The following is a 19,253-nucleotide window of genomic DNA, read 5'->3' as shown; positions in this document are numbered from 1 at the left end:
ACAGTGGGTTCTGTTGCCAACAGACTCAGAAATTTTGAGAGTATGATGAATGGCCCAATGCAGGCCAATGTCTCTGCCATGGCCAGGGACTTCCAAGAGGTCCAAAACAGGATGGACAAGATGAGGGAGAAGACGAGGGAGGAGATAAGGGAGGAGATAAGAAAGATCAGTGCAGCACCAGTGCGAGTCATAGGCCCCAAATCTAGAACCCAACGCCCCCCAGCTAGGGAGAGAGGGTACACCTCACGAGCTGACCTGTGGTTTTTCCTGCAAGACCATGGAGAAGACATGGGAAAATGGGATGGGAAACCCACTTCTGTCCTGGCAGCACGGGTGCGTCAGCTCAGGGAGGGAAATGCTAACCGAGGGAACCGCGCTAAAATGAAGGTAGCCTCAACCTCCCATAACCAAGGTGCAGGGTATCACAGAAGGGAGGATGATGTGTCAGATCCCCTGGAAGGAACCTCCACTATGTATGCCCAGGAAAGAAATAATAACCAGGGCTAGAGGGGCCCTGCCTCTAGCCAGGGAGAGGCATGGGATGACAGAGAGTATTGGACAGTGTGGGTGCGATGGCCTGGCACATCAAAGCCACAGGAACATAGAGTACTAGTTGATACTGGTTCACAATGCACCCTGATACCATCAGAACATGTGGGGAAGGTACCTGTTTCTATTGTTGGGGTGACGGGGGGATCACAGGAATACACTTTGCTGGAAGCTGAGATTAGTCTGACAGGGAAGGGGTGGCAGAAGCATCCTATTGTAACTGGCCCAGGGGCACCACGTATTCTAGGCATAGACTTCCTCAGGAATGGCTACTACAAAGACCCAAAGGGGTTCAGGTGGGCTTTTGGAATAGCTGCTGTAGCAACAGAGAGCATTAAGCAGTTGAACACTTTGCCTGGACTATCAGAAAACCCATCTGCAGTGGGGCTCCTGAAAGTGACAGAGCAACAGGTACCAATTGCCACCATGACAGTGCACCGCCGGCAGTACCGGACAAATCGAGATGCTGTGATCCCCACCCACAAGATGATCCGTGAGCTGGAGATCCAAGGGGTGGTCAGCAAAGCCCACTCACCCTTCAACAGCCCCATCTGGCCTGTGCGCAAATCTGACGGAGAATGGAGATTGACTGTGGACTATCGTGCCTTGAATGAAGTGACTCCACTGCTGAGCGCTGCCGTGCCGGACATGCTGGAGCTGCAGTACGAGCTGGAGTCCAAGGCAGCAAGGTGGTATGCCACCAGTGACATTGCCAGTGCGTTTTTCTCCATTCCTTTGGCAGCAGAGTGCAGACCTCAGTTTGCTTTCACCTGGAGGGGCGTGCAGTACACCTGGAACCGACTGCCCCAGGGGTGGAAACACAGCCCCACCATCTGCCATGGACTGATCCAGGCTGCACATGAAAAGGGTGAGGCTCCAGAACATTTGCAGTACATCGATGACATCATTGTGTGGGGGAACACGGCAGTGGAGGTATTTGAGAAGGGAGAGAAGATCATCCAGATTTTGCTGGGAGCCGGTTTCGCCATTAAAAAGAGGAAAGTCAAAGGACCTGCCCGAGAGATCCAGTTCCTGGGACTGAAGTGGCAAGATGGATGGCGCCAGATCCAACACTGAGGTCATCAATAAGATCACTGCAATGTCTCCACCAACAAGCAAGAAGGAAACACAAGCTTTCCTAGGTGCCATAGGCTTTTGGAGAATGCACATCCCTGAGTACAGCCAGATTGTGAGTCCTCTCTACCTGGTCACCCGCAAGAAGAACGATTGCCACTGGGGCCCTGAGCAGCAGCAAGCCTTCGCCCAGATCAAGCAGGAGATCGCTCATGCAGTAGCCCTTGGCCCAGTCAGGACGGGACCAGAGGTAAAGAATGTGCTCTACTCTTCAGCTGGGAAGCATGGTCTGTCCTGGAGCCTTTGGCAGAAGGTGCCTGGTGAGACCCGAGGCCGACCCCTGGGATTCTGGAGCAGAAGTTACAAAGGGTCTGAAGCCAATTACACTCCCACAGAGAAGGAAATCCTGGCTGCTTATGAAGGAGTTCAAGCTGCCTCAGAGGTGATTGGCATGGAGCACAGCTTCTCCTGGCACCCCGACTGCCAGTGCTGGGGTGGATGTTCAAAGGAAAGGTTCCCTCTACCCACCACGCCACCGACGCCACATGGAGCAAGTGGATTGCCCTCATCACGCAGCGCACCCGTATTGGAAACCCGAATCGCCCTGGGATTTTGGAGATAATTACAAACTGGCCAGAAGGTGAAGATTTTGGTCTCGCTGACAAAGAGGAGCAGAAGCAAGTGACCCGGGCTGAAGAAGCCCCACCGTACAACCAACTGCCAGCAGATGAAAAATGCTACGCCCTTTTCACCGACGGTTCCTGTCGCATTGTGGGGATGAACCGGAAGTGGAAAGCAGCCGTATGGAGCCCCACACGACAGGTTGCACAAGCTACTGAAGGAGAAGCTGGATCAAGTCAACTTGCTGAGCTCAAAGCTGTTCAGCTGGCCTTGGACATTGCTAAGAGAGAGAAATGGCCAAAGCTCTACCTTTACACTGACTCCTGGATGGTAGCCAATGCTCTGTGGGGGTGGCTGGAGAGGTGGAAAAAGGCTGACTGGCAACGTAGAGGAAAACCAATCTGGGCTGCTGATGAGTGGAAAGACATTGCCACTCGGGTAGAGAAGCTACCCGTGAAAGTCCGTCATGTGGATGCCCATGTTCCCAAGAGTCGGGCTAATGAAGAACACTGGCATAACAAGCAGGTAGATCAGGCTGCACAGATAGAGGTCTCAAAGATAGACTTAGATTGGGAACACAAGGGAGAATTGTTCCTAGCTCGATGGGCCCATGATGCCTCAGGTCATCAGGGCAGAGACGCCACCTACAAGTGGGCACGAGACCGAGGGGTGGATCTAATCATGGACAGCATCTCCCAGGTTATCCACGATTGTGAGACGTGCTGACACCAAGCAGGCCAAGCGGGTGAAGCCCCTCTGGTATGGGGGGCGGTGGTCCAAGTACAAGTACGGAGAGGCCTGGCAGATTGACTACATCACACTGCCTCAGACCCGCCAAGGCAAGTGCTACATGCTGATTATGGTGGAAGCCACCACCGGGTGGTTGGAGACCTACCCTGTGCCTCACACCACTGCTCGGAACACCGTCCTGGGCCTGGAAAAACAAGTCCTCTGGAGGCATGGTACCCCTGAGAGAATTGAGTCAGACAATGGGACTCATTTCAAAAACAGCCTTATAAGCACCTGGGCTAGAGAACATGGCATTGAGTGGTGTACCATATTCCCTACCATGCACCAGCAGCTGGGAAAGTTGAACGGTGCAATGGCCTGCTTAAAACCACCTTAAGGCACTTGGTGGGGGGACTTTCAAGAAATGGGAGATCAATCTACCAAAGGCTACATGGTTAGTGAATACCCGAGGTTCCACTAACTGAGCAGGCCCTGCCCAATCTGAGCCACTGGGAACAGCAGATGGAGATAAGGTCCCAGTGGTACACCTGAGAGGCATGTTAGGAAAAACTGTTTGGGTGAACTCTCCCTCCAGCAAAGACAATCCTGTCCGTGGGGTGGTTTTCGCTCAAGGACCAGGTTGCAATTGGTGGGTGATGCAAAAGGATGGAAAGACCCGATGCATACCCCAAGGAGACCTTGTTCTAGGGTGAACTATCTATGATACTGTGCCTGTAACTGCATGTATGTATATGATTAAAAAGTTTTAATTTGCTGTAGCATGTTGGCATGGAAAAAATTTGGGGTGGATAATATTGGGGGTTGAGTGTTTTCCTATTACTGTGTCAATTTAAAGAATTTTTCCCATTATCATGCCAATGGAGCTGGCCGGGTTACACCCCAGATCTTTGCTGACTCTGGACAAAAGGGATAGGTGGGATCGGCTTCAGGAGGGGCTCTCGTGATTCCTGAGGGATTCGTGTTTCCGGGGAGCTCGGAGGAGGATCCCCTGTCTCCAGCCACGCGGTGGAACACAGGAGCCAGACCCTCTGCGATCACCTGCCCGGCATCTGCCCTGCTGCAGCCTCCTGCCTCTGCGGACACAGCTGAGCACCTGGACACCAACGGTGAGCGAGGAGCTGCCCGCTCCAGCCGCTCACACCCGAGACTGGTGTGGCCGCTGCCACCTCCTCCCACCTCTGCTCCTGCTGAGAGAGAGTGTGCCCACAGCTAAAGAAAGGACTGGAACCGGGTAATCTGTTCTGTTAGTAATTTTAACAACTGCTGTTGTTTCTGCTGGTACGGTTAGATATATTAGTAAAAGAGCTGTTAATTCCTACCCCCCTTATCTCTGCCTCAGAGTCCTTGATTCAAACGTTCATAATATTTGGGCGGAGTGGAATTCAGGTCTCTGTTTCAAAGGAAAACTTCTGCCTTTATTGGCAGACACCTGTCCTTCAAACCAGGACAGAACCACAAATATGGCAACACACACACACACGACCTCTTCCGAGGCAGAAAGAAAAGCGGCTCATTGAAAGGCCACTGCACTTATATAGGATAGTTCGTGCAATACAGAATAGAAAAGGCTCATTGGGGGTCTAAGAAGGCAACACCTCTTGAAAACATGCTTTCAGCAAAACAGCACCTAGCTCACACTCTGCTCTGTGATCAACACCAGGTGTTAATCTATGTTATTCATTCTTCCTTCCTTTGTTTATCTCTGAGAAAGTCTCCAGCCTGGGAAAGATGCGAGCTGGAGATGAGAAAGCCTCCAGCTTGGGAAAAATCCGAGTTGGAATTTCCCCTGAGCCTTCAGCATTGTCCACAGGTAACAATTGAGCTGACACACTTGACATGACAATGCAAGTAACATTACCTACCATATTTGAACAGACAAAGCTTAGCCATGCATTTTTTCATCAAAATGCTCCAGCTTCACACAGAATGTTTGATATTACCAAGGACCAAGCCAAAGCAATTGCAAACATGTGCCCTAGTTGCCAAAAACTTTCCTTACCAGCTATTGGAGCAGGAGTCAATCCTAGGGGACTCCGTAGTTTACAGACATGACAAACAGACATAACACACTACTCTTAATTTGGTCGCTTTAAATATATTCATCTTGCTATAGATACCTTTTCAGGTGCTATCTTTGCCTCCGCTCACACCAAAGAAACAACTGCACATTCTATTAAACACTTTCTTCAAGCACTTGCAATCCTAGGTAAACCCCAAGAAATTAAAACTGATAATGGGCCGGCTTCCACTTCACAAAAAATAAAACAATTTTTCAATCAGTGAGGAATCTTCCACACCACCAGCATCCCTCACTCCCCCACAGGCCAATCAATAGTTGAAAGAGCCCATGGTTCCCTTAAAAGTCCTTTAGATAAACAGAAAGGGGGAGTAGAGATCTTATCTAACACAGGAAGGTTAAGTAAAGCGTTACATGTCTTTAATTTTTTTAATAATTCATTTATGGAACCAAACCCTCCAATTAACGGTCAGTTTTCTAATACAGCGCAGGCTCAGCTGAAGGAAAGACCACCGGTGTTAGTAAAAGACCCTGAAACAAATCAAATTTTAGGACCATTTCAATTAAAAACTTGGGGGAAGGGATATGGTTGTGTCTCCACAGATAGAGGACCTTGGTGGATGCCAGCCAAAACTATCAGGCCTTACCTACAGCCATTAAAGGAAGACCCACCAGAAAGTTCCCGTACTCCAATTCCTAACAGCGAGCCTACAACTACCACGCCTTGCAATTGACCATTTTGGAGTTCCTCTTCACAAGTCATCGCTGGAACCATGACCCCCAAAAGACTCTCAATTATTGCACTTGCCCTCTTTAATGTCCTGCCCTTTGCCAGCAGCAAAATTGTCCAAGCCAAAACAAAATATCTGGATTACTTTAGCTAACATAACACGCCACGAGACTTTATGTTTATCTGTTGCCACTACAAATAACACCTTTTCAACAGGCCTGGTAGGTCTGCCAATAGATGAGTGGCTAGTAAATAAAAAGGTCATCCGTAATATACAAAGTAACAGTCCCAATAGTAAGCTGAAGTACAGTCCTGTAGATTTTTAGGATTTGTGGGCTCTCAGTCTTCCACATGCACCATTAAAGCTTCAAGAATTGGAACTGTTTGACTCAGTTAAAATGGATTACTGCATTGCCTTTTGTTATAGAGAGTTCAGTTGGTAAGATCTAATGGTGATAATCCCCAAACTGTAAAAAGAGATGAACCAGCATTGTGGGATGTTTCCCCCCACCATCCAGGGTATAACAATGAGAGCCTATGGTGCAATTATACCTCATGACATCCATCTAAATCAAGTGACACTGCTCTGCAGTTACCTCCAGGCACATTTCTTATTTGTGGGGACAGAGCATGGCCTGCCATTCCATTTCCTATTAAAGGCAGACCATGTAGCCTTGGTAAGCTTACTTTACTAACTCCCAATGTCACAACACTAATTGGGAATGGCAAAAATAGGAAACAAATGTTTTGCACATCAATTCCAATCCGATTGTAATAGTAAATTAGAATTTTGGAACAGAGGACAAAGGATAGTTGCCTCTGCTCTTGTTCCTTGGGTAGCAGGAACCCAATTGGGAAGGTTGGGATGTTGGTTAAGTAAACAGACCAACGCTACTCCTATCACTCTAAGTGATGTTTTAACAGATGTTGACAGCATAAGACACACAACATTACAAAATAGAACTGCCATAGATTTTTTTGCTGTAGGCACAAGGACACAGATGCCAAGACTTCGAAGGCATGTGCTGCATGAACCTTTCAGACCATAGTGAGTCTAAAAACAAAAGTATTCAAGTCCTCAAAGACGGAGTCAAAGAGTTACAAATTAATGATGACAAAGACTGGTTTGATGGACTCTTTAAGTTGGGGAATCAAGGGGTGGGTATCGAAACTGGGTTACTTATCTTCATAATTGTAGCTGTTGTACTGTTAGTCGTTCTTTGTCTTTTAGGATGTTTTTACAAAGCTTAACAAAGATCCTTGAGTTCTATTTTTATAGTTAAGCAGAAAGGGGGAGATGTGGGACTCAGCCTGACCAGTATTACAGGCCAAGCAACCATCATCAAAGAAGAATTATATCCCAACCCTAAACCTTGGGAGGCATTTGTTTAAGTTGTGGTGATGAAGTGGATGCTCAGTTAGCGTTTTAAACTGTTGAAAAGGTTATTTAAGAGTTACTTATGGTTTAGAAATATCCCTCTGTATTTTCCTTTTACAATGTTGTACCACCTTAGTCCCTACTTCCACCCTTCCCCACTTCCGGTGTTTGCCCTCCCTTTTCCGCCCTTACCCTTGCCCTACTTCCGGCTGCCTGCCGCTGCAACTTGTCATTCAAACCGCTCCGCCCCATATGCAAAAGACCAGTCTTCCCAAATGGACCCTGCAAGAAAAGGAAACCCTGGCCAATGTAAAACATCCAGAAATGAAAACGCGATGTTGTATTACAAAGCTATTAATTACCGGCTACTAAGAAATTCTCCAGCTACCAGAGAAAAACTTCTCTAAGATGACCATAACCTAAAAGGTAGTGGACAAAAGGGACACCCCTCAGATAGAACGAGCCACAGCGAGGATCTGTGCGTGCACACGAGACTGGGACTCACTAGGACCCGACCTCGGATCCTGGCGTCAGGCAGCGGCAGGCGGCGGCCATCCCTATTGCCCCATCAATAAAAGAGCTAAATTTTAATAAAGGCTTTGGCCCTGCCTATTTTCTACAGTGATCCCCGCAAAAAAAGGTTCCAAAGGGTTATTAGATTGCCTGTATTAATGCCTCATGTATATTCCTAACCCTCATTTCCCAGTTAATTATCACCGCTCCCAGTTCCTAGAATGTTCTCCGTTCTTGTATCCCCATTGGCCCTCAGTTGGTGCAGTGTTCCACCCAGCCTACCCCATTGGACCCTACCTTTCCTTCCTCCACCTCTGCACCACTGTCCCTATACACATTTGTCCTGGTTATAAGGACAGGTGTCTGCTGATGAAGGCAGAAGTTTTCTGTTGAGATAGAGACTTTAATTCCACTCTCCCCAAGTATTATAATTGTTTGAATCAAGGACTCTGAGGCAGAGATAAGGGGGTAGGAATAACAGATATTTTACTAATCTAACTGTACAAGCAGAAACAACAGCAGATGTTAAAATTACAAACAAAACAGAACAGATAACTCGGTTCCAGTCCTTTCTTTAGCTGCAGGCACGCTCTCCCTGCCCTGTGTCCTGGTGCTGCAGTCGGGCAAAGCCCGGCAGCTGCAGAGAGCAGGCGAGAGCGGAGGCGGGAGCAGAGGCGGGAGAGGGGACGGCAAGGGCACGCCGGTCTCGGGTGGGAACGGGTGGGAGCGGGCAGCCCCTCACTCGCCGTTTGGGTTCTGGTGGCCAGCTGTGTCCGCAGAGGCAGGAGGCTGGAATGGGGAAGATGCAGGGCAGGTGATCGCAGGGGGTCTGGCTCTCCTGCCTTCGGCCGCGTGGCTATAGACGGGCGATCCTGCTCCGAGCTCCCCAGAAACACGAGTCCCCTCCGGAAGCACGAGTGCCCCTCTCCAAGCTGATCCCACCTACCCCTTTTGTCTAGAGCCTTTAAAAGGTCCTGGGTGTAACCTGGCCAGCCCCATTGGCATGATAATGGGAAAAATTCTTTAATTTGACACAGTAATAGAAAAATGCTCAACCCCCAACACCATTGGACCATAACCTCAACTCCACCGCCTCTCTTGCCCCATATTTATACCCTGAACCTCCCTGTGTCTCTGTCTTTGACCACTGGCTCCTAAAGAGACCATATCCCCTTGGTCACCATGTTTGGATTTTTGGGCCTTGTTCCACATTTATGTTCATTATTATTAAAGTGTTTTAGGTTGCTAAGTCGTGGTCGTCGTACCGCTCTTCTTTTATTTTTGCCACTTTTGCCCTGATATCTGCAAACCCTAAAAAGTATTGTCGGGGACCACCCTCACCCCTGATAATTCTGTATTGACCCCAGGCCAGCGGCCAGGTGGAAAAGATGATTTATCCAATACAACAACAGGCAGTCCAAACTGAACAAGAGGCCAACACACCTTGGCCCCTGGCCCTACCTTTGGCTTTATTACGGATTTGAGTATGGCCAAGAACAGAAGAAAAGCTTGATGCCTTTAAAATACTGCATAGAATACCAGATAAGCATAACTATGAAGGGAAGATACTGTACAAGTTGGGTTTGGGTATCTCCAGGACTTTGTTGTCCAACTAACACAACAGCTGCAGCAAGGTAATCAACAGATTTCCAGCACATGAGCAAGAGGGTGCTCCTCTCCACAAATCCAGCCTGGAGACCAGATTTACGTAAAATCCCTGAGGGAAAGTGTCTTTTGCCAAAATGGAAAGAACTCTATTTAGTACTTTTAACCACTTATACAGCCTTTAAAGCTTAAAGCGTTAACCTCTTGGATACCTTATTCCAGAATCAAAAGATTTCTGCAAAAGGCAAGTGGAGTCCAAAACAAGACCTCAGAAAGAGCAGGATAAACCAAGATGTGTTTCACGTGGTCATCGTCTTCCTGATACTTCTAATTGGAATGCAAGCCACAGTAGATGACTGTAACTACCATTAAGATCTCCTTGGCCTGCAAGATCCTGGTGGAGGGAACACTCAAAAATATTCAGGAACTAGTGGGCTAAAAGGGGTTGAAAAGGTAAAATCACTTTATGCCATTTTAAGGATTAATAACGAGCAGTTGAAGATTGAGGAAAACCTGACTCCATGCCTGCCTTTGTTGTCCCTCCTGAGAGTAACATCCCTATGGCTTCTAAATTTGAAACTCACAAACCTCTTGTAGAGGAGATTACTACAGTGGCCATGCACATCTGTGACCTTTCTAACGAGCAGTGTGTGCATTCATTTCCGTGTGATTCCTATCAGGATTTTTGCACTATGCAAATTAAAATGGGAGACTATAACCTAGTGCAAGATAGTCCCCTTCTTCTGTGACACATAGGTGAGAAGACCATCAGCATGTAGAGATAGAGTAACTGAGCCCACCAGGAATCCCACCCAAGAAGTCTTGTTTCCAACAGCCAAATCTTGTGCAAGCCCAAGAATAAATCGTACGGGTCATGCATTTAGTACATGGAACAGATCTCATGGAGAATGTGCTTTTGAGAATTGAATTTCATTCTTGGGATATTCCAGGCCATCAGGAATATTAACCGATCAAGTTGGAACATAATCATCCTATGAGTGTATATTGTGCCCAATTCCATGACCACGTGTTGGTGATGCAGATATGCATGGAATCCTGAGAGCACAACTCCGTCCTTTTATGGGCTGAGGTAATAATCAGCCCAGGAAGCCTCTCAGTGATATCCCACACCTGGGCCCCAGGGAGGCAGCACAGCTCCCTGTGGGATGGGTCTGGTTGACATATGGGGCCCTCTGTTCCCCTCAGAAGGAAGTCACCCACTACCACTACCCTTCTCTTCTTTTTGGGGTCAGAGGTGGTGACCTGTCTAACAGGTGCACTGTAATTGGGCCCACTGGGCAGATAATTTTCTTCTATACCGTCTGGCAGGCTCTCTAAATTCAGGGCATCATACCTATTCTGGAGTAGCACCTGGCTAGGTGATGGGGGCCAGGAGGGATTTTTATTATGATCTCCCCGAGTAGGGACCCATTTCCACTCCCCTTCACCCTCCAGGTGTCCTGTTCCCTGACAGTGGGGGCACGGGAGTCCTCTGACTCCTGGTGGGCCTCCCTCAAGGATGGAAGGGCAGAACTCCACCAATCTGTTTCCCTTTCACTTCCCCTATTACTCCTTAGTCTTTCAACTTGCTCCCCAAGCTCGGCAACCATTAAAAGGAGATAATCCAGCTGCTCACACCGCAGGCAGGCTTCTTCTGCAACATCCCCTGGAACTGCTGATAAGCTCAAACACTCCACACAGGAAGGGGTCTGGACAGATGCATCCTTTTTGGAGGGTTCTACTCAGTCACATACACCTGTACTAACTGCAGTTTTCCATCATGTAGAAACCATTATTAACAAAAAACACAAACCCCACCTGTTGCAGTTAAGAATGCAAGAAGTTCTCAGAACATTGGGCTTGTAAATCAAAGCCTTGAAAAGAACAGGATTTGAACTGAGGCTCTCGGAAAAGTTTCCAAGCTTAGATGCTAGAAGTAAGAATGTACATTTAAAGCTCAAAGCAGAGATATGTTAAGTAGAAAAAGAAGTTTCGTTAATAAAGTTTAAGATATAGAGAGAGTAAAGCAGGTATAAAAGGGACAAACGCCTTAAGAATAGATCCCTGTGTTAGAACAGGATTGGCTTAGAAAGGTCACACTGCAATTAGATGAAATTTCTTAGTATTGGAATAGAAACATAAGTCCAGTGACTTCTGGCCACGCTTTCAATACCTGTTACAAGAACTCATGTTTTCTGGAGAAGATAAGAAAATAAATGGCACTTTCTAAGCAACTAGAAGTCCCATCTTTCTGCCTACTTTGGAATAAGAAAGAATCCCCGTGGAACGTGATAACGGGGGAGAAAAAAGCCCACACTCACCAACCAACAGAAACACAACAAACAAACTAGAAACCCCAACAGCAGCAGGAAACCTGCAACCCTGCCTGCTTGCCCTGCCTGCACAAACTGCTTCCAGAACAGGCACTCCAGCTCCAGCTTGTGTTTCCCCAGGTGTGTTTCCAGGTGCAGGTTCAGATGTTCAGCCCCAGGCCCTCTGCAAACACAAGCAGCCCGCTGCCTCTTCACCTGCCTACACTCCTGCCTGCGGTCACAGCAGCAAAACCAGGCTGTTCCCAGCCAGAGACCAGGCCCTGCTCCCACAGGATGCTCTTGCCAGCACCTTCCAGGACTCTGCGCTGGGCACGCAGCACTTTTCATGCTCGCTCTGAACAGGCTTTGGCACACAGAGCACAACCTGGCTGGCTCTGCCACCAGCACACCCCAAGCACAGGCGGAGGAAGAAGAAGCAGGGGCTGTTTTGCAGCCATGCCCAGGAGAGACTGGAAGGGTGCCCTCCCTCTGGTCCCACTTGCTTGGCTTTCTGACTGGCTCTGAGGCAGGGGCTGCCATTCCTCACTTGTGGGACCAGATCCGCACCCAGGATCTGCCTGGCAGCGCTCCGGACACTGGCACGGTCACGCGCCCGAGTCTCGGGCACTGTGCTGCTGCTTCATTTGCTCTCTGGAACACCCAAAGCTCTCTGTGAAGCCCTGGTGCTCTCTGGTTCTGCCCTCTTCCTGACTCTGTGCAGGGATGGAGCATTGCTGTGCTTTCAGGAAACGATTCTTGAAACCTTCCAGCATTCCAAGCTCCTTTGCCCTCCATGAGTGCTTGCCACGGAATCCCTCCCAGCTGGGTTCAGAGCATACGCAGGTTGGCTCTTCTAAAACCCAGGGGCTTCAGGGTGCTCAGCAAGACCTTGGACTCCACAGTGTTGTGGAACTGGAGCTTCAGCACAGAGACCTTTCCAGCCTGATCTGCCCTCGTTCCTCTGCGTCTCTGCTCAAAACACGGCGCAGAAGAGAACGGCAGGAGGGGCCTGTGAGTCCCAGGGCTCTGGATTTGTGCTGCTTTAGCTCCACAGAGATGCAGGCAAAGTGAAGAAGCCAAACTATTTATTGGTGGAAGGCAAAGCAAAGGGATGAGCTGGGAAGGAAAGAAGGGGATGGGAAGGGTCTGAAGGCTAGAAGGAGGGAGCTGTCAAAATGGAAAGAGAGTGGAGGAAAAAAACGCGGATGGGCACAGTCTGAGGACTGGAGAGAGAAAGCTAAATACAAGCAGGGAGAGAGCTGAAGCCACAACAGCTGTGACAATCATCAGCTCTGCCTGGAGCTCCAGCTGGTCTCTGGTCTCCAGGTGGTTTCCTCTTCTGTGGCACCTGGAGGTCTTAAAGGGACACAGCTTTGTCTGGGCCATCAGGTGAACGTAGTTCTGCAGCTCTTTGGTTGAATGCAAGTTGAGCTACTGTGCTTTGCATGGGAAGGGCTGCTTTCTTCGCTAAGGGCTTGAAGGGCTGGAAGAGAGAAGAACAGAGCCACGGTCAGAGCCCGGATCTGTGGGAATCCAAGGAGACCTTCCTGCCAGGGGCAATCCTCCCAGCTACTGGCATGGCCAAGACAGTGAAGGGACCAACGGGATCAAGTTGCTGGCCACGAATCCCCCCACCTGCATCCTAGAAATCTCTCTCTGCTCTACCCACGCCAGCCCTCGCTCCCACAAGAAGCAAAACCCCTCTGCAGCTGGGGCAGGGATTGCAGCTCCTCCTGCCAGCCCCGCTCACAGCCCGCTGCCCTCACTCACCCTCTCTGAGCACCTGCAGCTCGTCCTTCTGCCCCCTCATGAGTGCCCCGGCCATCCCTGGGAACACAGACCCTGTCACGGCTCTGCCCAGCGGCACAGCTCCCTGCCAGCGGCGCTGCCAGCCCTGTGGCCACTGGCCCTCGTGGCCCGGCAGGGCTCAGCCCGGGCCCTTGCCGCACGCTGCCGCCCAAGGGCACGGCTGCGAGAGGGCGGCAGCAGCGCCGAGGGCAGCCGGGGCTCCACGGCGCCGGGCCCGGATGGCAGAAGCTGCCGGGGCAGCAGGCGGGGCTGGGGCCGAGCTGCGGCGGGGCGGGGAGGGAGCCCGGGCTCACCCGTGAACCTGACGGCCGCCTCTCGCAGGGGCTCCTGTGGGCTCCGCAGGTACCGCAGGGCCTGGCGCAGGTGCTCGGCCGCTCGGCTCCTGTCCTCTGCCAGCTGCAGAGAGCGGCGGGAGGGAAGGGTCGGGGCGGGCTCCGGCCCTTTGGCAGGCGCTGCCCGCGCCCGGCCCCGGCCTCCCCTGCCCGCACAGCCCTGAGCGCGGCCAGCAGCCGCTGGGCCGGGCTCTGCAGGGGCACAGGGCCGGCTGTGCCCGGGGAGCCGCGGTGCCGGCCCGGCCCGCAGCCCCGCTGGGCCGGGGCTCCGTGGGCAGCCGGCTCGGGGCCGCAGGAGCCTGGAGAAGAGCCCGTGCGGCCCCTGCGTGCAGCGCTGGGCAGGGCCGCAGCTGCCGAGCGCACACAGTGAGCGCCGCGCTCAGGGGGCTGCTCCAGCCTGAGCCTGGCGCTTCCAGGCCGTCCTTACCAGGCACTCGGCGAACTTCCACAGCTGCGCTGTCTTCACCAGCTGCATAAGATTCCTTCTCTTAAGGAACTCAGCCACACGAATCAGCGCTTCCCGGGAGGCCTGGAGAGCAGCAGAGATGTGGAGATGTCCCCGCAGTTCAGGGCTCAGGACTCGTGTCCCTGTGCCAAGGCCTGGAGGAGCCTGCCCAGGCACCAGGGCAGGAGGCAGCCGAGCCCCCTCCCAGGGGGACACAGGCAGCCCATCGGTCCTCACCTCTGCCACATCCAGATTCTCATCGTGGCAGTAGATGAAGAGTGGGACCAGGCTTTGGCAAATGTGTGTCTTCAGAGCCTTTCTCTCCTCTTTCATTAATAAATCTATCATCTCTTCAAACACCGTAATTGAACCCAGCTGTACCTGGATATCATCCTGAATGAAAAGAAAGAGACCTAAGCACTGGTTCCTTCAGGCCCACCTAGGCACCAGTGTTGAAATTCACAGGGCGCAAAATGTCGGGGCTGCAGTCGGTGGCCGTGGGCTGGGCACAGAGCCTTACGCTGTCAAAGAGTGGCAGGAGCGCCTCAGCCAGCCGCAGGGCGATGGAGCTGCGTACAGGGGCACCATTATAGAGGAACAAATATCTGAGTACAACGATGGTCATCCTGACCATGAAGCTATCATTTTCCTGCAGGACATCCACAAGATTCTCAGTCAGGTTCCAGATTTTTTTTGCCTGTTTGGAATAAAACTGTGTGAAAGGCCACTCTGCTGCCACAGGGCCTAGAGGCCAAAGGCCTGTCCCAAAGAATTCAGGCAGCTGACCCGGGAGGCAGGAGAGCTGGGATCAGCTGGCTCAGCACCCGAAGCCCAGCCATGCGCATGCCCCAGCCTCACGCTGCTGGCAGGGATTCAGCAGCTGCTCCCTTCTCACCGTGGAGGGATTCATGGGGCCAAGCACCATGAGGCATCTGAGCGCCAGGCGACGCCTCTCTCTGCACTCGCTCTGCAGGTTTTTTGAGATGATTTCAATGAGACTGGCCCCGTATTTGGTCACATCCAAGCATTCCAGGACCTGAAAGGCACAGGGCAGTGACAGGGGACACACAGGAGCCCAGAAGCGCACAGGGCTGGGCCCAGACAGCAGCACAGGGCACGGGCACCGTCCCAGGCAGCTGTGGCTACGAGAGGACAGAGAGCTGGGAGGCAGCTCAGGGAGGCAGCGCTGGCCATCAGGCTTACCTCCACAAGGAATGCCAGGGCAGCAAAATCCCAGCATGGCATCTCCATGCTGAGCAGCCTGAGCAGGTACAATGCAATTCCAGAAGACAAGGGTATAGATGAGGAGCGCATTACTCTGAAACGAGGAAAAGGTAACCAAGGCCTGAGTCAGGGAAACAAACCTCTCCCAGGAGTCATTCCCAGAGGACTGGTGTTTCCCCACCATCCGGCTGCAAGGGGACCTGAGCTATTTGGGGGGCAGCTCCTTTTGGGCACCCTCCTTTCCCAGCCTTTTCCAGTCTGCTTGGCTTTGCCTTGGTGACAAGGCCCTCTGGCCCATGAGGACAAGTAGTGTGCGGGGCACCCTGACCACAGAGCACAAATCTTAGGGGCAGTGGGGAGCATGGGGCCTCACCTGACCAGCACACCCACGGCATAGTTTTGGGTATCAGCGCACAGCAGCGTGTCCCAGCCACACTTGCGCTCTATTGCCATCACCACACCCTCATACTGCATTCGGCAGAGCAGAGATTTCAGGGTCTCCAGTGCAAACCTGTGTGCAGAGCAAAGCTCAGGTCACACTGGAAGCACTGGCTCCTGCCCTGGGGACATGGCAGAGACAGAAGGACTGGAATGGAGAACCTGTTGGGGCTGGCACCAAAGCCGTGTTGCTGCTGACATTCATTCCAGAATTTATCCACCTCCTCTGGTGTATCCAGAGTGCTGAAGTATGCTTGGAAGAGCAGGTGGACAAATAGGCGGGTGCAATACAGTGTCACTATTTGTGGGATGCAGGGCTCCTGGAGGATCTTCCACATCACCACAGTTGCCTGCAAAGGACAAACAGCCCGAGACAGCGCTCAGTGCCGAGGTGTCGGTGCGGCAGGGCCCGAGCGTGGCAGGGAGAGGCCAGGGGAGACGCAGGGGGTGCTCCGGGCCTGGTGCCCCTGAAGCTGCCCCTAGGCCGGGATTCAGCCCAGCACCTGAGGCTGGGAGATGCAGTGGGGGAAGGAGGGTGGAGAGCTGCTGGAGAGGCAGCCTTGGGGTGAGCAAAGGCCAGTTCCAGAAACTCACAGCCAGGGATAAGACTCTCGTTGTGTCCCCATCGGAGGTGCATGTGCTGTGCTCTGGCCAGCTCCCCAGCACATTGAGGAGTCTCAAACGTGCCAGCTTCGCAGTCCTGGGCGAGCACAAGATCGTCTTCCACATGGCCATAGCAGCTCTGCAGGGTCAGAACTCTGTCTCAGGGTGGTCTCAGTCACAGCACCGTGGCCTTGGCAGCAGCAGGGACCTGAGCTGGCTGCCAGCTCTGCCTCTGCCCACTGCCCTTCACCAGCAGCACCCAGGCAGCCCAGCCCTGTGGGGACAGGCTCCTGAGGGGCAGGGAGGGAGCATGGCAGCAGGCTCAGGAACTGGCATGCCAGGGCTGGGAAAGGGAGCAGCCAGAGGGCCCTGGAACTCTCTGTTGGTCAGACACCTGGAACAGGCTGTACAGGGTGATGGGCTGGTGAGCCCTGAGCCCTCTGGGCAGGCGGGCCCCATACCTGTCACACGATGGGGCCACACGCAGGAGAGTCATCACTACATCAGTGGGCTGTGCCTTGGTGATATCCAGCAGGATCCTCTCCACCCTGTGTTCATCAGACTCATTGGCCATGAGCCACTGGTGGATGAACCTCACCATGGCAGGCACCTGAAGAAGGTACAGGGAGACTTGGAAATGTGCCAGAGGCAGTAATGTCCCCAGCTTCTCCAGAGAAGTGCTTCCCTTCCCATCACACTCTGATGGCTTCGAAGGCTGACAGGGACCAGCAGGCAGGCCAAACAATTCCTGGAGGAATCATCCCTGGCCACAGGCTGCTTACTTGCTTTGGACTGGGCAAACCCTCTTCTACAAGCATATCCAGCAAGGCAGCACTGGTGTTGGTGGTGTAGTCCTCACAGTTTTCTATGGACCCAGTGCCCATGTTGCTGGTCACTTCCTGCCAAAAGCATTTGATTAATTTGCAAGTGCGGCAGGAGAACGAAGGGCAGGAAGAGAGGGATGTTCCATGGAGTGCTCCAAGCACTGTGCTGGGCTGAGCAGTGACAGCAGGCCCAGCCCAGGTGGGGATGGCTGCAGGTACCTGCGCTGTTCTGCAGACGCGGCCACGGGTGGGGTCCTGCTCTTGTGTGCGGTCCATGGCTGCACCTGGCAAAGAGCGAGCGCAGCCAGGGCTGAGGGGCTGCGGGAGAGGCCGGAGAACAGAGCCCAGCCCTGCGCTCCCCAGGCAGGGACAGCCCCGGGATGCCCCAGGGGATGGAGCACGGGGTGTGCCTGGCCTCTCTTCTGTCCTGTGCCTGGGCATGTCCCCAGGGGATGGCATGGCATGGCATGGCATGGCATGGCATGGCATGGCATGGCATGGCATGGCATGGCATGGCATGGCATGGCATGGCATGGCATGGCATGGCATGGCATGGCATGGGATGGGATGGGATGGGATGGGATGGGATGGGATGGGATGGGATGGGATGGGATGGGATGGGATGGGATGGGATGGGATGGGACAGAGCAAAGCTGGCAGCAGCCATCAGCCCTGTGGCCCATCTGTGCCACTCACCATCCTGCATTGGCTGTAACGGCTCTGGCTCTTCAGGCTGTTGGGCTGGGTGAACTTTAGAGCCTCTCCTTTTTATTCTGCTAAACACTTTGAAAAAGTTGAGAAATCTGCCCGCCATGCCAGCGTCTGGCCTCGAGGGCACCTTGAAGAGAGGTGTTTTGGGAAAGCTGTGTGGCAAACAGTCCTGCAGTCTGGCTGCGAAGTCAGCTGTAGGAGTAACTCAGATAAGCTCCGGGTCAGGCAGGAAGGAGTGCGCTGTGCGGGGGCTCCTCACGGCACCGCTCTGTCCCGTCCTGTCCTGTCGCGTGCTCCAAGCACTGTGCCGTGGCCGTGTCACCGCCGGCTCTTATATCACCACACGTCACAAAGGGTCCTTTGACACCCTGTCCTGTTCCATGCCATGGTGACCATGCTGAACGGTTCCACTAATGGCCCTTGCACACACTGCCACCGGCCCTGGGGCTGCCCCCAGCCCACCCAAAGTGGCCCAGGCTGGAAGGAATCCCTCACCCCAAGTGTCTAAGACAGCCCGAGATGTTCTTTAGGAAGGGCTCCAACCATCAGCAAACGCTGCCCTGCTCTGCGGGCTCAGGGCAGCAGAAGGAGCCCCCAGGGCTCCGACGCAGTGTCAGGGTCCACACCACATGTGGAATCCTGATAGGTTCTTTTAGGGATCTCAAAGCGCAAGAGACACAACAAGGGGACAAAAACAGTTACTTTTGCAAAAGATGCACTTTTATTTAGTGCCAACAAAATGCGATAGAGGGACGGAGAGAGAGAGAGAGAGAGACAGAGAGAGAGAAAAGGGGTTGGGATTATAGCTACCAGACGGGCAGACGATCCTCGTGGAACCAGCCAATAGATGTCCGTTGCCGTCCGGGGAGATCTCGGGGGTCTTCAGTTTGAAGGTGTGTTTTATAGTCCTTTCCAAGGCGTCGGGCGACTGGCCAAAAGGGAGGAAGATTTATGGACTATTGTATGTGGAGATCGTTGCTCAAAGAAGCAGGTGGAAACAGGACGGTCAGTCCTGCAGCAGCCTGCGTAGGAACAGCACACCATGAGCAGTCCATTGTTCTCACACCTGTGGGAGCAGACCAGCCCTGGTTGGGATGGGCACTGCCTGAGAACAGTCACTTGGCATTCTTCTCTTCCCTGGCCAGCGCCTTTAAACTGCAGTTCTTTAGGCCTCAGGCGAGGGTCGTTGGGCAGAACAAACGAGAGGCTCAAAGATGGACTCTTACACCACCCCGTGACCAACGAGCGTCGCTGAGGATCTTCAGCAGTGTGATGTTGTGACGATGTAGCATCTTCAGGACCCGTCATTGGTAGCATA

General features: G+C 52.4%; 1 protein-coding gene across 1 annotated transcript; it reads right to left on the bottom strand.

Annotated features, from left to right (window-relative positions):
* Positions 1-12,618: 12,618 nt before the first annotated feature.
* LOC130255670 (maestro heat-like repeat-containing protein family member 6) lies at positions 12,619-18,241 on the bottom strand. Its single transcript, XM_056496622.1, has 15 exons — positions 17,921-18,241; positions 17,444-17,508; positions 17,183-17,299; positions 16,862-17,010; positions 16,392-16,539; positions 15,960-16,147; positions 15,733-15,870; positions 15,339-15,453; positions 15,031-15,171; positions 14,656-14,832; positions 14,373-14,528; positions 14,118-14,219; positions 13,652-13,754; positions 13,320-13,376; positions 12,619-13,032 (listed from the first exon to the last, which is right to left on the bottom strand). The coding sequence occupies exons 1-15, from the start codon at positions 18,036-18,038 to the stop codon at positions 12,935-12,937; spliced, it is 1,872 nt and encodes a 623-aa protein (XP_056352597.1). The 5' UTR covers positions 18,039-18,241; the 3' UTR covers positions 12,619-12,934.
* Between the last annotated feature and the right edge of the window lie 1,012 nt (positions 18,242-19,253).

The sequence above is a fragment of the Oenanthe melanoleuca genome, chromosome 7 (genome assembly GCF_029582105.1).
Source record: "Oenanthe melanoleuca isolate GR-GAL-2019-014 chromosome 7, OMel1.0, whole genome shotgun sequence".
In the NCBI taxonomy this organism is placed as follows: domain Eukaryota; kingdom Metazoa; phylum Chordata; class Aves; order Passeriformes; family Muscicapidae; genus Oenanthe; species Oenanthe melanoleuca.
This window is presented reverse-complemented; position numbering and strand designations above follow the sequence as displayed.